The 18,196-nt window shown below is 41.6% G+C and overlaps 1 protein-coding gene across 4 annotated transcripts in view; it reads right to left on the minus strand.

Moving 5' to 3' along the window:
* Positions 1–18,196, minus strand: part of LOC139276000 (glutamate receptor ionotropic, kainate 1) — a 519,919-nt gene that overhangs the window by 14,074 nt on the left and 487,649 nt on the right. For 3 of the 4 annotated variants that reach the window (XM_070893316.1, XM_070893319.1, XM_070893320.1), the window contains one exon: positions 5,794–6,044. In XM_070893316.1, coding sequence (XP_070749417.1) covers positions 5,794–6,044 — 251 coding nt within the window. Of the gene's footprint in view, positions 1–3,989; positions 4,067–5,793; positions 6,045–18,196 lie in introns of those variants that run through there. The other variant, XM_070893317.1, reaches the window with a different exon arrangement.

An 18,196-nucleotide genomic window follows, 5' to 3' on the forward strand; every position in this document is an offset into this window, starting at 1 on the left:
GGGAAATGTGGGGATTTTTCACAAGAGAAGGTTAGGGGGAGATCTAACAGAGGTTTTCAAAATTATGAAGGGCTTTGAGAAGGCAAATTGTTTCCATTGGTTTGCAATTCCATAAAAAGAGGGCATAGACTTAAGAGTATCACTAGAAGAATAAAGGAAGACGTTAGTAAAAATGTTTGCACACAGAGGGTTATTAGAACAGGAAATAGTTTAATACCAGTGGGTATAAAGCATTTTATAATTTAAAAAGGAAGGAAATAAGTATTTTTAAAAGAATATAAAATAAACAGAGAAAGGACAGGGAAATAGGATTCAAGTAGACAGCTCTAGTTTAAGAACTAGGGCCAGCACAGACATGATGGGCCAAATAGCCGCCTTCTATATGATTCTATTATTATTACAGTTTATATTTTGCTAACCATCTACCTATTTGAAAAGAAAAAACAACATTTTGATAGAGTTGAAATATGTTAAGTAGAATACCCTGGTTAAATGGAATTATCCCAACTCTGCTAACTTATCCTCCTGATTTAAATTCTGTAAAAATCAATTAGCACTCAAGAAAGTGACCCTGTAAAAGATCAGTTCTTAAAGCACATCGCTTTTAACTTTTGCAACAACAAAATTTCACAAATTTATTTCCAAATACAATAGTAAAAGTATAGAAATTGTGATACTGTTGCAAGAGTTTGACAGTTTTACCAATGCACCTGTTTTTTTGTAAATTTACTAGATTTATACACTGCTCTCTGTGAGTTTTGCAGCTAGGTTTAGTTCCCAAAAGCACCCTCCCTCACAACAATCTGAGAACAGTCCTATTCTTACTGCTGCCGTTCAGCCATTTAATCTTAATTTTACTACTATTGGAAAATAAATTAGCCACGTTTAAAATAAACCAGTGATGTGATGGTGTCATACCCTAAAGACATCAGCAGTTAGAGCATGCTACTATAGAAGACTTGATTTGGATGCTAAAGTAAGCCCTTTAAGAATATCAATTCTGATCTATTAAGTGAAAATGCTTTGTTAACCGTGTCCCGTTTTTTTTGTCTCCTTGAAAGACAACATGTATGATAGCTTCTTACGGACTGTAAGAAGTACATTATGCACAAACCTTTCACTGCTTTGTCTACACAGTGTGGATGGAGGACTGTGGTCGTATTCCCCTCTCCTCCCGGATTAGTTTGCCACACTCTAACTCAGTGGAAAGGGTGGTTCCAGAGGTGGAGTAAGACGGATGCGCTTGCTTACATTGTGATCCATAAAAGAAACAAAAGGCCTTGCATGCAATAAAAAAGTGCAGAAATAGCTTTAATCACAAGAAATTGCAAAGAAATGACAAAAGTACAGAAAATTAAACAGCAAAAGTAAAAGGTAGGAATGGTTTTAACTCAATACTGAAGTAAAGTAAATGGACACACACTATTAAAGGCGGAGGCGAATCATGCAAAGTGGAAACACTGCATAAATGTAATTTTAAAACAATTTAATTAGAAAGCATTATTCAAAGTTATGGATCTGAAAAAAACATCAATGGAAACAAAGTATAACAGTTTATTTTAGATGTATCAAAATTTAGAGGGTAATGAGAGGATACGGAAATGGTAATTTGACTCTGTGGAGCTATATAGTGATTTAAAAAAAATAATCACTCATTCTGAGCAGTTGGGATCTATAGTGCAAGTGTTACATTGTGAGAAAAAAAATACATATAATCAAAATATAATCAAATCGAAGCACTTTTAGTTGCAAGTGGAACAGTTATCTTTTGGAACCAACCCAAACTATGGCTCACACCATTGTATTGAAATGTTACTTTTGTTGAAAAGTTATTCAGCAAATTATGGTAAATGGCACCAAGACTTATGCACAGGCTTTCCCAATGATGGACATCCACAATGTGTGTTTGTTTATGTTGTACCATTCAGTTTTGCGTCATGCTAAAACACTGCTTGATGTGTAAAAATGAGAAATAAATGAAAACTTAATTATTCTCCACTATCTAAAGCACAGGTGTAGCAATCTCACTTTCCTTAGTATCCGTTATTGCTCTTACAGTATGTGGCTCTTGATAACATTTTTCAATTTATTTCATTTTGTAATACAGTTTTAAAGAGAATTATCAGCCAACCAGAATGCTCCCTTATCGTTATCCATAAAGTGCTTTCGTTCTGTCATGTTCTTATGCATTTAAAGCTGTTCTAAAGATTCAAACAAAAATAATCCCATTTTGGCTAGATTTTTCTTCAAATTCTGATCTAACAAGTCCCTGAAATTATTGTAATTATTGATATTGCAATTAGTACTAAATTCTACCCCACCAGGTTACCCCCATGTATACTAATGCTTCTTGGCAGCAATAACGGCTGTCATTTTCCCCTAAAGAAAACGGGTGGGTTTGGAGCGAGGGGCAGCTAAATTTATTAAAAATGGGATTCCCGACCTGATACTGCCTCCAACATGCCCACACAATTCGTGAAATCTGGCAGTTAAACCAAGGCAGGGACTGTTGCATCAGGAGATAAGTGGCTTTACACCTAATTTCTGGATCCAGGGTGCCTGCCTAATCCATCCCCCGCGATCAGAGACCCCTCCGCCACGAGACCGAGGCCTCTGATTACCACCGTGGAGTCTCCGATAATGTTCATGCCAGCCACAAACCTCCGCTTGCCAGCCCTGATTCTCTCTTGCTCGGTGCTCCGGGTGACCTTCTCACCCCCCCCAACCCCGGCCGATCCTTGATTCTCCCCGATCCCGGCCAACACCCCCTGTCCCCTCACCCTCCTCCTGCGATCCTCGATGCTAATGCCCCATGCCGACTCCCTGAGCCCTCTCCCAACCTCTCGACTCTCCTCCCTCGATTTTTTTTTAAATCCAATTTCGTTCCAGATCAACTCTAACGCCAAAGATCACTTTGCGCCAATGTGTTTGATCTTAGGCCAAAAGGCATCCCTCGATGCCTGATGCTGACCCACCCCCTCCCTCCTACTTCCCCCGGACTGACCCCTTGCAACTGCAGGCCTACCCGCCTGCAGCCAGCCAGCCTCTCAATCTGGCTGGCTGGGGATGGGAATCTGAGGCCTCACATGCAAATCAGGCCCTGCCGTTAAAGTCGTGAGGACCTGCGTGAAATCCGGCCTCTCGCCCCCAAATCGCTTCCCTGGAGAAAAGTACAGCCCACATATCTATAGTAACACTTGTGGCTGCTATAATATACAGGTACTATTAGAGACCATTCACTGATTTTACAGCACTGTGAGTTGGCAGCACCAAGTTACACTGCTCTCAAATCGTGGAAACACAACGCTCAGTTAGCTGTTGTGGACATTTTCTACTAATAAAGTTGGTCCAGAGGACTGCCTGGGAACTTCTAAATTTTAAAATAAAAGTTTAAAAGGTTTATTTCATATCAGTTGCAGTTATAATGCACATTTTGTGTTGCTGAAATCACTTTGCTGCATGCAAAATATGTAATACATAACATGCTGTTCGTATTTCTTTTGGACAGAAATTCTAGCTGAATGTAAAGATGCTAACATAGCCTACTTGGAAGAAGGCAGCTCACTAGTCATTTGAGAAATCTAAGTTTGTTTGGAACACTTCTTTCCACAGTATTCAAAATTACAATTCAGTGCATACCATAAACATTTCAGTGCACACATCGGGATCATAAAGAAAACTAGCATTTTGCCAATCTGACAAGCCAGTTGAAAAAGTTTGGGTTGTACATAAGAGAGAGGGAGAGACGGAGAGAGCGAGACAGGCAGAGGGAAAGGAAGAGAGAAGTGAGAGATAGAGAGAATGCAAATGTTTATTTTCTGGAATCAAGGCAAACCAATAAAAATACTGCATTATATCAGAAAGTAAATGTTTTATAGTACAAAAATGACCCATCTCCATGATCTGTGCAGGTGACAGTGCGCTGAGCCCGGAAAATGGCTACTTCGAATCCTTTTAAACCGTCTCTTTTAAGGGCCATGTATATTTCATACAGATAAAGGAGGAAAAAACATCAACTGTGACAGTGTGTGTAGAAGAGAATCTTGTCTTCTGACAGTAGTGCTCCCTAATTTTCAAAGAAAAATATTATTGTAATGTTAACAAAATTAGGGCAGATGCTCTCAAGACCAGAGTTTCATCATCGTTTGTAGTAAAGACTGCTGCCCTCATGTTCAGGCCTCAGTGATCGTTACTGACAGAGGACCAGTTCCAAAACTAATGAACATTTACAAAAACAATGTTGTAAAAAAAACCTGTGCGCTGGTTAATGTTAAGAAACGCAAAATCTTTTGACAATTTTAATTTAAAAAAATGTAAAAACAGCAGTATATTCCACTGTTTTCCACAAAGTGAGATTATTGAAACTGGTTTGTTTCCTTTTGCCGAAAAGAAACTATTTTAGAGCAGACTAGCTTTACAAAATCCTGCTACTAATCCAACAATTAATACCAGTGCATTTTATATAAAGATAATATTGTGCTCAATTTTCCCCAATTATCTGTGCAGTATTTTTGGCATGCACCATTTTTTTTGGAGTAAATTCAAATCTCCAAGCTTCTCCAAAGTTTCTGCGCTAGCCTAATTCATTTAGGTAGGATTTTTTTAGGCTCCAATTTTTTTTACCTGCCACCCGCGCCAATCCTGGCCATTTAAACAAGTTTGGCCATTTGGCCAGCTCTGATTTACTCCAATTTTTCTTAGGACACCGTATGTGACCACTCTGGAAAAACCTTCTGGGCAGTTAACAAAATCGGCGCAGGTAAGAGAATCAATGCAGAAGATGCAGTTTCACGACTCGGACAGCTGCAGCAGAGAGGGAGAGGGGTGGGGGAGAGGAGAGAGGGTGGAGGCCTTTCAGCTAGGGTTAGGAGTGGCACTAGCTCCGGGAGGAGGGGGGAGGGAGGTCTTTCAGCCAGGGTTAGAAGCGGCACTGGGAAGGGGGCAGGGGGAGGGATAGACCTTTGGCATAAACTCTTTAATAATTTAATGCTGGTAAGTTGCTGCAATGTGTAAGGTGCTTGTGCAGGTTGCTGTGAGCTGGCCACAATGTGTTGTATGTTTCACTTTCCAGCCTCAGCCCGCAGTGTGTCCCTCGTTACCCTGGCAACCCGATCTTTTTGGCGCAGATCTTAGGCTCCACCCCCCCAAAGCTAAAGGACAGGCTAGGTGGCGCCACAATCAACAATTCAAATGGAGAAAGTTGGATGATTTTTTTTGGCGTAGTTGAGCCCCAAAAAAACGGGCGTAACGCTTCAAGTACGGCTTTGGAGAAAATTGAGTCCATAATATATTAAGTACAATAAAATCCAATTTCTTATTATAGTCTTCCAGATCATAACCTACTTATATATTTACAAACCAAGCTACTTTCTATTAATTTGTACATAATATTGCATTTGATGGCACCGGGCAATTTGAAATACTGTTGTAAGTCGAGTTAGATCAATTTACCTCAACTTTCACTGATATACAAACCCCTTTTCACATCTGACTTAACTGTGAATGGGCGTGTCTTTAGCCTGATGAATAGATTGCAGGTAATGTGCCTACAGTGCTCCTCTTTTCCACTCTGTACTGCAACATCTTATGGCAAAGCCAAATGGTTTGTCATTTTAATTGGTTACTTTCCATTTTCAGTTCTTTCTCATGTCACCCTTGTTTAAATTTGGTAAGCTGCCCATGGTCGTAGCCAAATCTCTACCTTACATTTGCATTTAAAATTGTTTCTATTTAGCAGCAGTTGTTTTTAATTGCACCCTTCACATTGTACCATTAAAAAAAACACCAACGTACCTGTTCGACATCGCTGTTTCTTCTGGATTTATACACAAATTCACCAATGGCTACAAAGACCGAGAGAACCAGCCCTGCAGCAAGCACAATAAATATCCCTCCTATGTTTTCAACACCGAGGGCACTTGCTTCTTTGTTATCCTCTTCTGGGCAGCCGTTCCCACGCCACCATTTCTCTTTCATCATGTGCAGTTTTCCTTCCTCCTGAAGCTGCAGGATAGCTATTGTGATTTTATCTCTGTATGGAGATCCTAAGAAAGAAAGACTTGCATTTATATAGTGCCTTTCACGACCACTGGACATCTCAAAGTGCTTTACAGTCAATTAAGTTATTTTGGAGTGTAGTCACTGTTGTAATGTAGGAAATGCAGCAACCAATTTGCAGTTCCCACAAACAGCAATGTGATAGTGACCATATAATCTCTTTTGTTACATTGACTGAGGGATAAATATTGGCCAGAACACCGGGGATAATTCCCATGCTCTTCGAAATAGTTGCACGAGATCTTTTACATCCACCTGAGAGGGCAAGCGGGGCTTCGGTTTAAAGTCTCATCTGAAAGATGGCACCTCCGACAGTGCAGCACTCCCTCAGACTGTCAGCCTAGATTTATGTGCTCAAGTCCCTGGAGTGGGACTTGAACCCACAACCTTCTGACTCAGGCAAGTGTGCTACCCACTGAGCCACAGCTGACAGTGCATGAGCAAACTAAATAAACAAACATGGAGGTCAACCAGACGCAGCAGAGTAAATATGGAATATTATCTGGTACAAAAAAGAATGGTCAAGAAATTACATTTTCATGATAGTTTAGAAAACTATTCTTAAATCTGTATGACCCAATTCTCCTCAAACTAAGATTATTCTTTTAAAAGGTGTTGTCAAATTATTTTCCTTGAATGAGCTAACAGAAGGCCTTTTTCTAACCAGAAGTTGTGCAAAGGCTGGATTTTGGATGAATTACCACCAATCTGAATCATCCATTTGGGATGAACAGTTTTGTGTAAATATGGCAATTGTATTCAATCGTTAGGAGCTGGAATCAATCTATCTCAGTGATTGTTGTTGGGCCCACTACTGTTCCTAATTTACAAACATGATTTGAAATCAGAGACGGCAGGCATAGTGATCAAATTGTGCAAATGATACCAAACCAGGAGTGGATTCAGAGGAAGCAACTCAGAAATGACAGAATAAATTGGATAATACATGTAAAGGGGCAGAACAATGGCAGATGAAATTTAATGCAGAGCAGTGTAGAAGTGTAAAGTATCCAAGTACAAAGCTCAAAGAGACTTCGGCATCATAGTAGAGTCGACGCTCAACACGTTGAAGCACTGCTGAGCAGCCATCACCTGAGCGGCCAATAGAATGTCGCACCATTACAGCCAAAACAGTAGAATATAAATTTGAATAACTCTGACCATTTTGTATATTGCTCTGTTCCAGTTTCCAAGGTGTGATTGGATCAGAGCACTATACAGACTCAAGAGTGATGTTTATGTGTTGTAGGCAGTGCGGAGAATGGCCAGGAGGCTGATCCCTAGTATTAAAGGGCTGAGCAATGAGGAAAGACAAGAGATTCTTTTGCTTTTCAGCTTGGAAAGGAGGCATCTGAGAGATGATCTTATTACATAGAATTAAGTAGAATATACAGCACAGAATTTGGTCCAACCAGTCCATGCCAATGGTTCTAGAAACATAGAAACATAGAAAATAGGTGCAGGAGTAGGCCATTCGGCCCTTCTAGCCAGCACCGCCATTCAATGAGTTCATGGCTGAACATGCTCCACTTGAGCCTCCTCCCGTCTTTCCTCATCTAATAACCCTCTATTCCCTTCACCCTTATATGCTTGTCTAGCCTCCCCTTAAATGCATCTATACTATTCGCTTCAACAGTTCTCTCTGGCAGCGGTGTTCCACATTCTCACCACTCTCTGGGTAAAAAAGTTTCCTCTGAATTCCCTATTTGATTTCTTGGTGACTATCTTATATTGATTGCCTCCAGTTATGCTCTTCCCCACAAGTGGAAACACCCTCTCTGCACCTTTCATAATTTTAAAGACCTCTATTAGGTCACTCCTCAGCCTTTTCTTTTCAAGAGAAAAGAGACCCAGCCAGTTCATCCATTCCTGATAGGTGTTCCCTCGCATTTCTGATATCATCTTTGTAAATCTTCTCTGCACCCTCTCCAGTGCCTCTGTATCCTTTTTATAATATGCCGACCAGAACTGCTCACAGTACTCCAAATGTGGTCTAACCAAAGTTCAATACAAGTTTAGCATAACTTCACTACTTTTCAATTCTATCCCTCGAGAAATAAACCCTAGTGCTTGGTTTGCTTTTTTTATGGCCTTGTTAATCTGTGTAGAAACTTATTCCTAGATCTCTTTGCTCCTCTACCAAAGCACCACCAAGCAGCACGAGAGGAGCAGCCCAAACAACAACTGACCTGAAGACAAGAAGTACAATAACCAAAATCGAAGTGTGACATCACAGGAAGGAAGGGAAGTGATTGGTTGGTGCGTTTTTCTCTCTTTTCTGTGGCATTGATTTGAATTAAGAGCTAGGATTAAAAACAAAACTTGAAGACTGTCATGTATGTACTTTTGGGATCACTAACCACTAGATGGCGTCACTGTTGAAGGTCATTGGGCTGCAGGCACGTGTGTGCAGTCCAAGTATAAAAGGCCAGCCATTTTGTATATTAGGCACGTTGGGCCTTAATAAAGCAGAGCCAGAGTCATACCTCTTGGAGTTAAACAGTTTAACAGTTATTGCATACACAACATTTGGCGACGAAGCAACAAGAACTTTTTCATGCAAAAATGAGCACAATTGGATTGTTGGAGCGATTTGTGGAAGGAGAAGATTGGGCAGACTTTGTGAGCCATTTGAGCCAGTTCTTCGTGGCCAACAAAATGGAGGAGGTCGGCGACACAGATCGGCGCCGGGCAGTGTTCCTCACGGTTTGCAGTGCAAAGATTTATGGTCTGATAAAGAATCTACTCCTGCCTGTGAGTCCAACAGAGAAGACATATGAAGAATTGCATACAGGACCACCTTAAGCCAGATGAAGGCATCATCATCTTGAGATACAGATTTTACACGCATGTTCGCTCTGAGGGCCAGAATGCGGCGGAATTCGTTGCCAACCTGAGACATCTAGCGGGACCGTATAAGTTCGGGGCTGTGTTGGCAGATATGCTGTGGGACTTCTTTGTAATCAGCATCAACCACGAGATGATCCTGCGTAAACTACTGGCGGTGGAGACGTTGGACTTGAACAGGGCCATCACGATCGCTCAGTCATGCATGATGACGGATAGAAGTCTAAAGCAGATATCAGTGAAAAATTACTGTAAATATGATTGATTCGGCATTTGGCAGAGCGGCACATGGCAGGGCCTACCCGACTGCATATGCGAAACCTGTGGCTGCCCAAAGTCCGCCAGCAGGAATGCATCGGATTTCTCCGTGTTGTCGTTGTGGGGGAAATCACCGGCACCAGCAGTGCCAATTTAAGCAATATAGTTGCAAAGGCTGTCTGAGAGTGGGGCATCTCCAGCACAAGTGTCTGCAGATGAGCAAGCGTGCTGCGATACATCACATGGAGAATGATGGTCAGACTAGCACGGATCCGGATACGCAATCCAAGATACCAGAGGATGAACTGCATGTGTTATATATGTGGACTTGTATTTACTCTGTACAGCCACCAGAGGGCTCATCTGCTGGAGTCCCAAGGGATCCCATAATCCTTTGGGAGCACAGGTATTTAAGGAGGCTTCACAGGTTGGAGAAGCACTCTGGAGACCTGCAATAAAAGACTACGGTCACACTTTACTTTGAGCTCACAGTGTTCAGTATGACTCTTTCTCCAACAGTATGGACTGTACTCGTTCCTAACTAAGAGCAAACCGATAATGATCAACGTGAAATTTAATGGGGTGCCGGTATCGATGGAGCTGGACACGGGAACGAGTCAATCAATAATGAACCAGAGGGCATTCGATAAGCTGGAGGATACTAAGACTGTGAGGCCCAGGCTGAGTCCAGTCAAAGTCAAGTTGTGCACGTACACCAAAGAACTCATAACGGTGATTGGCAGTGCCAGAATTAAAGTGTCGTATGACGGTGCGGTTCACGAGTTACTGCTATGGATTATCCCAGGCAATGGCCCAATGCTGTTTGGCAGGAACTGGCTTGAAAAAAATCAGATGCGATTGGAACGACATCAAGGCGTTGTCATTGGAGAAAGATACATGTGCCCAAGTACTGAGCAAGTTCCCCTCGCTGTTCGAACCAGGCATCGGCAACTTCACGGGAGCCAAGTTACAGATCCACGACGACTCGGATGCAAGACCCGTCCATCATAAAGCTCAGGCAGTTCCGTATATGGTGAGGTAGAAGTCGAAATCGAACTGGACAGTCTCCAGCGTGAAGGGATCATATCACCGGTTGAATTTAATGAATGGGCCAGCCCCATTGTTCCTGTGCTGAAAAGTGATGGCACAGTCAGAATCTGTGGAGACTACAAGGCTACAATCAACAGGGTTTCAAAACAGGATCAGTACCCGCTACTGAAGGCTGATAACTTGTTTGCAATGCTAGCCGGCGGAAAGTCGTTCACCAAACTGGATTTGACGTTGGCTTACATGATACAGGAGCTGGTCGAGATGTTGAAGAGACTTACGTGCATTAACACGCATAAAGGACTGTTTATTTATCACAGGTGCCGTTTTGAATTCGCTCGGCTGCAGCAATATTTCAGAGGAACATGGAGAGTTTTTTGAAGTCCATTTCCAGAACCGTCGTGTTCCAAGATGATATCCTGATCACAGGTCGTGACTCCGAGGAACATCTGAACAACCTGGAAGAGGTTCTACATTGCCTGGACAAAGTGGGACTCAGACTGAAATGTTCAAAGTGCGTCTTCATGGCACCAGAGGTCGAATTCCTGGGGAGGAAAATTGCTGTTGACGGCATCAGGCCCACGGGCACGAAAACCAAGGCCATCAACAATGCACCCAAGCCGCAGAATGTGATGGAGCTGCGTTCATTCCTGGGTCTACTCAACTACTTCAGTAACTTCCTACCTAAATTGAGCACCTTATTAGAACCACTGCACATGCTGCTAAGAAAAGGCGACAACTGGGTGTGGGGTGCGTCTCAAGACAGAGCTTTTGAGAAAGCCACTAATCTGCTTTGCTCTAATAAACTGCTGGTACATTATGACCCATGTAAACGTTTAGTATTGGCCTGTGATGCTTCGTCATATGGAATTGGTTGCGTACTCCAAAAAGCTAACGAGTCGGGTAAACTTCAACGAGTCGCGTATGCTTCAAAAAGTTTGTCTGAAATGGAAAGAGCCTACAGCATGGTAGAGAAAGAAGCACTAGCATGTGCGTATGGGGTTAAAAAGATGCATCAGTGCCTGTTTGGTCTTCGGCTTGAACTCGAGACAGATCACAAGTTGCTCATTTCACTGTTCTCTGAAAACAAAGGTATCAATACCAATGCTTCATCCTGCATTCAGAGGTGGGCGCTGACATTATATGCTTATGATTATGTCATTCGCCATAGACCTGGCACCGAGAATTGTGCTGATGCTTTGAGCCGTCTGCCGTTGCCCACACCGGAGGTGGAAACGCCGCAACCGGCGGACCTGTTGTTAGTTATGAATACTTTTGAGAGTGAAGGAACCCCTGTCACGGCTCAACAAGTTAAGACCTGGATCAGCCAGGACCCGATTTTATCGGTGGTGAAGAGTTGCATCCTCAAAGGTGATTGGTTTGCCATACCAAAGCAAATGTGCGAGGAGACCAAACCTTACATTCGTCGTAAAGACGAACTGTCTATTCAGTTGGATTGCATGCTTAGTAATTTGTTGCCGTCCTCCTGAGTATTGGCTATTCCCCCTTAATTGATGCGCAAATTCAGAAATTTTTGATTCCAAAGTTTAAATCGTTAATATAAATTATGAACAACAGTGGTCCTAGCAATGATCCTTATGGAACGCCACTTCCTACCTTCTGCCACTCTGAATAGCTACCCTTGATTCCTCCTCTCTGCTTTCTGTCTTGAAGCCAGCTAGCTATCCATTCTGCTACTTGTCCCTTGACTCCGCGTTCCCTGAACTTATTCATTAGTCTATTACGGGGTACCTTATCGAAGGCCTTTTGAAAATCTAGATTAATTACATCTACTACATTACTCTTATCTACTTTCTCTGTTACCGCTTCAATAAATGCAATTAGGTTGGTCAAGCAAGACTTTCCCTTTTGAAATCCATGCTGACTAATTATTATTATATTTTTTGTTTCTAGATGTTTTCTATTTTCTCCATTAGTAGGGATTCCATTATTTTTCCTACCACCGATGTTAAGCTGACTGGCCTATAGTTTCCTGGACATGTTCTATCTCCCTTCTTAAATATAGGTATTACATTAGATATCTGTCAGTCCTCTGGCACCACACCTTTTTCTAAAGAATTACTAAATATGTGTAGTAAAGCTGCTGCTATTTCTTTGAGTTTTATTAGTTTATTTAGTATATCTCCTCGTTTTATTTTAAATGCAGTTAACTCATTACTAATCTCATCATTCAATGTCATCTCCACCTGTTCTATCTCCTTGGTAAATACTGAAGCAAAGTAATTATCTAATAACTCTGTCATCTCTCTATTGCTGCCTGTGGTATTATCCTCGCCATCCATTAGTGGCCCTATTCCCATTCGACCTTTTTTTAATTTATGTGCCTGTAAAATATTTTACTATTTTGTTTTATGTTTCTTGATAATTTAAGTTCATAGTTCCTCTTTGCCTTCCTACTTTCTTTTTTGACTTCTCTCCTAATCTCTTCATATTCTCCCTTATCATGTTCTCCCTTGCTGACCATATATCTTATGGCTTTATTCATCCATGGTGTCTCATTAGTGTTTAGCTTGTTCTTGTTTATTCGCAGAATATAGATTTCCTGGACTCTGTTGAACACTGTTTTAAATGTTTCCCATTGCTGTTCTACATCATTGATTGCTAATATTGTTGTCGATTTTATTTTCCCAAGTACTATTCTCAGCCCCTCAAAATCAGCTTTTGTCCAATCTATTACCCTGATCTTTGTCATACTTATGTCCTTCTCAATTATTATCTGAAAGCGTATTATATTATGGTCGCTATTGCCTAGATGTTCCCCTACTTTTAGTTCTCTTATCTGCTCTGGTTCATTCCCCATTATTAGATCCAATAGCGAATCCTCCCTTGTTGGGCTTTTTACATATTGGGTTAGAAAGGAGTCGTGTACACATTGTAGGAACTCCATTCCCTTATCCCATTTCCTTCCCTCTTCTGTCCAATTAATATCTGGGTAGTTGAAATCCCCCATGATTAGTATTCTATGTTTTGTACTCATTTCCCTAAAATGGTTGCATATTTCTTCCTCCACCTCCCTTCCACTATTTACTGGTCTGGAGACTATCCCTATTAGTGTGATTAATCCTTTATTATCTTTTAATTCTATCTACATGAATTCTATTTCTGTACTACTGATAGCTGCGTCACTTTTTTCTATTGCCATTATGTTATCCCTAATAAGTGCAACTATTCCACCTCCCCTTTTCCCCTCTCTATCTTTTCTAAATATGTTATAGAGGTAAGTAAGGCAATGGAAAAGGTACATCTGGAATATTACTTTAAATTGTGAAAGTAGGACAAGAGAGGGAAATCATTTAACCGAGTAAAAAGTAAAGCTTGGTACTGTTGTCAGGAAATTCTTCAAACAAAGAGTGATTAGCGCTTGGGATAGACTTCCTGGAATAGACTTCCAGGAATAGTAATGGTGGCAAAATCCATGGAATCTTTTAAGAAAGAGTTAGATGCTGAAATGGCAGACTCGAGGAACTCTCTGGACAGATGAACTAAGATGGCCCAACTGTCCCTTTTCATCCATAATTATCTTGTGTTCTAATCAGGAGTCAGTCGCACTGACCACCACAACTACTTAGAGCAGGTTGGCTAAAACATCTGAAAGACATAACAGTTAGAAAAACCTCTGAAATGTTATATTTATAATAAAATACTTTCTGCAATTTTCCTCCATCACAAATGCTGGTAATTTGCGGTAAAAGAGTTGCATACAGTACTGAGTGCTTCAGTTTTACATACTATACATATATATCTTGTCACTACTATGGCATTACTATACTGGGAGGGAAGATTATGTATGGAAAATGTAGTTGTGAAAATATAAATGATAAAATCTAAGCCATGTTGATTTGTAAATCAAGGCAGGACCCAATGTGTAAAAGAGGCGATTGGAAATGATTCAGAAATGTTCAAAAAACATGTGGCTGGTTGCACTGCCAAATCGGGGCTTATGTGCAACTTTTAGATAAAAAGTGAAAGGATTAAAAACTGTCACAGATTTTAAAAAGACACGTGGCAAATATGAGATCAGAACAAAAAATGTATTGAAACACAGAATTTATTTTTTTAACAGCTAGCGTAAAAAACATTCTGGATGATAAACTTAATGGAACTGAAATAAAGTTGCAGTTAACCTTAAAACACATGAAGAAAGTACATGAATGTCATGACATTTTAAAGTGTCACAATATCAATAGGTCTCATTGGTTCAGTATTTTTTTTTCCCATGAGTTTGACAAATAAATATTTTTTCCCTTCACAGAACTAACGCTAAAAGCCCAAATAAAGCTGAAATAAACAAGCAGCTAACTCTCACCAAAACATTAAAATTGTTGTAATTATAAAGTTAAAACATAGGGCCCAAGTTTGCCCCCATGCTTAGAATGGTGCACCTCCATGAGGTGCGCCGACTTTTTAGAATAAAAACCATGCCTAAAAGTTACCTTGCTATTCTCCCCACAGCTGGAACGATGAAGGCCCTTGGCGTAGCACAGCACAAGGGGTGGGGAGTGGTGGGGCGGAGCCAGGTCCCTGCGCTGAAAACAGTGTCGGGACCTCTGAACATGCGCTCTAGAGTGTGCGCGCATGTGCAGTAGCTTCTCGCCCCCGAATCTCTGCAGTCTGTATGGGAGGGGCCCGAAGCACGCCGTTCCTAGCCCTGGCCAAATGGGGTCCCCGCCGCGACCTGTGGGAATGGTGCCTGCCGCGTTCAGCTGGGAGCAATATAAAGAACATAAAGTCTGGAATGAGAAAGGACCATTTGAATCATCAAGCCTGCACCATCCTGAATCTATGCCTTATTATTGTATTATGGAACAAGGAGGGAAGTCGGTGAGCATTTATTTACACAAAGAGTAATGATGTTGTGGAAGAATTGCTCGAGAGAGAGAGCAACAGAGAGTAATAATATAAATGAGTTTAAGGTAAGTTTCTGGAGAGAAAATGATTGAAGGGTATGGGAAAATTTCTGAAGAAGCAATTACAATGAACTTTCTCACAGTGGCTCAGCCAGTTGGAGGTTTACAATGACAAAGCTAAAAATGTATTGTTATGCAGACAGCTTTAAATCATCTGATAAACTATACAAAAATCACTTGAGGGTGTAAAGATCCTGTGTTACTGGATGTTTAAATTGTTATTGTTTTAAAGTACTTTATGAAGCTTTTACCTACACCTACCTGTTGCGTGTAGATTTGTGTTAGTTTATCTACGATTCTGTAAAAGCAATCAATATGATAAAGGAGGGGCAGTTCTGAAGCACGTCTGATTTAGCAATGCATGAAGCAGTAGGCTTGTAACTGGCTGAGATAGTCGGTTGCAAATTTACTACATCAAAAAATAGTTATGGTGTGGGATGGTGTAATCATTTTCAAAACATTATAGTGATATAGTCAGTAACAGATGGAGGCTTACTCCTGTCCATCTGCACAACACATTCATCTCCATATGCATTTAGGGGCAACAATTAAATGTGGGATTAAGGAATTTCTATCGAACAAAATTTTAATGAAATGCAAATCTCTTTGATTATTGCCAAGGGTAACATTAGCAGAGCCAATTATTCTTCCTCAGGCATTTATTTCCCTGTGGTTAGCATAGGAAGGAGGAAATTTTTTTATATATTTAAAAAGATTGTTTGTATTTTGTATTCTTTAGAGTTTATAGTATAATTTCTCTCTTTGTTGTGATACAAGACTACGAACTGCAAGTATACTTGTAACTGTTGGATAAGCACCTCCTCTCACTTCCCTTCCCTGCACCCCCCCGCCCCCTCCCCCCTCCGTCATCTCTGGCTACCTGCGCTGATTTCTTAAGTTTCCGCAAGGTTTTTCTGAGCGTACAAAAGTAGACTCATACACTGGCCTAAATTAGTTTGGAGTAACTTTTCGCTGGCTAAACTTGCTTAAATGGCCAAAACAGGCATAAGTGGCTGCTAACGCCCCCTTTTGAAAAAAAAAGAAACTAAAAAGAAACTGAACTAACTCACTGAAACGGGAGCAAACTAAATGGGGAGAATTGTGCTTTTTAAGATACTCGAAAAAAATTAGTTGCTCCAAAAAAATAGGAGCAACTCCTGGGGAAACTTGTTCCCATGAATTCTATATGTTTACATTTTTAAGTATCTCAGATTGCTGTAAAACTACAAAATCACGATTTTGCTGACATCGTCTGCTCCATGGCGGACGACGTCGATGGCAGGTCGTGACCCCGCTGCTGGTTCCATCTCGCTGTTTGAAATGAATTTCCTTTGATTGGGCTTGTTAAGCCCACCCAATGTGTTTCTGTGCCAATTAGAGGAAGTGGGTCTGGTGATGTCATTTGATAAATTTGATAAATTAATTTTGTCACTTGTGCTGTCAATGTTGTACAGCATTGAGTTGCTGCAAACACTGACAATGACTGTACAAAGGGGCATGCTGCACCCAGGCTCTCCAATGACTCCCTCAATATGATTATGGAGGGAGTCACAGCAGGCAGATCATCCTCTTCCCTTCCAATGGGCGGAAGAGACCTTCCCAGGAGATCAACGCAGCCTGGTTGCACATTGCAGAGGACACAAGTAGGGATGTGGTCAGGAGGACCTGGGTGTGGTGCCGCAAATGTTTAATGGTGAAAGTAGATCACAAAATGTCAGTACAAAGACACACTCAACCTCATCCTGCTGTGCCACTCATCACATCCCCATCACTCTGCCTTCCCTACCCTACTCCTGCACATCCTTACTCACACCAACATATCTGCACATGCACCATCCCTCTCTATCTACATTGTCACTTCCCCATCTCACTAGCCATCCCTCACACTCACCCTCATCCTAGTGCAATCATACCAACTAACAACACACAAGGGTAACTACTTGGGTGTTTATCCAATGTTAATGTAAAGTTTATGTTAATATGGTGTCAAACATTGAAACCTTTATCTTCAAAACAGCTTTTTTTTGGTGTGCACCTTTGGAAGTGACTTGGTGAGTTGCAGTGAACGGTGAGACATAACAGTTACCCCTCCCCCCACCCCGGCAATGGTGATGAGTGTGAAAGGAATGATTTGGGCATTGTAGGAATGTTTTATGGTGTTGGTGTGGAATGGTGCCAACCTGGCGCATCACATGGCAGCCAAGGTGTACAGCATCAAGTGAAGTAAATGTGGCCATGGTGAGGCTATCCCTGGCCTCCCGGGCAGCAATGTGGTCAGGTGCTGATGCCCTGTGTCCTGTGCAGCATCAGTCGATTGCGGAGAAGATTGGTGTTGTTGTTGGTGCTACTGGTGTGCCTGTTGCTGCTGGTGTTGGGGCTGATTGTGGTCAGATTCTGAGGACCAAGGTGAGAGTGTAAATGGTACCCATGCTGATGTAGTATATAGCAGTTGAAGTTGAGGTGACAGAAGCAATCTGTCAATGGTGAGAGAGGTTGCTGCAATGAGGTGACACTGGCTGGAGAGTTTGCTCCAAACACTTGCAGCCAGCATAAAGCTCAATCTGTGTTCCAAAGGAAGAAAGCAACAGCCTCTGCACTTGGAAAGTGAACAGGGGTGAAGTGGAAGCTTTTATATTACATTTCAAGCTGTCACTCTTCAGTTGATTCAATGGCCACTCAACCTCCGCCTCAGATTAACAGAAGGGGGTCAGAAGCAGCGTGGAAGCTGTGGGCAAGCTGTTAAAGTCGAAAGGTTAGGTTTAATTCAGTCTTAAGGGCTTGTGAAGCTAATAATTGTTTAAATTAAGTACCCCACCGCTGCTGGATGAATCTGCTCAGTTTACAAGATGGCTGCTGCTTCCCTCACCCACATTCTTGCAGTCTTCTTTGTTGTGTGATTGTCCTGCAAGATGAATGGTTTAGTATGTGCCCTTTGAAGATGTGAGGCAGCTCAGCATAGTCTGGATACTGAGAGGAAGAAGCAGCAAGTGTGAGCCAGAGGGGCAAGTGGTTGTGAGGGCAGCAGCAGGTGCTGAGTGAGTGAGTGTAAGCAGAAGGAG

This window comes from Pristiophorus japonicus, chromosome 11 (assembly GCF_044704955.1).
Source record: "Pristiophorus japonicus isolate sPriJap1 chromosome 11, sPriJap1.hap1, whole genome shotgun sequence".
Classification (NCBI taxonomy): domain Eukaryota; kingdom Metazoa; phylum Chordata; class Chondrichthyes; family Pristiophoridae; genus Pristiophorus; species Pristiophorus japonicus.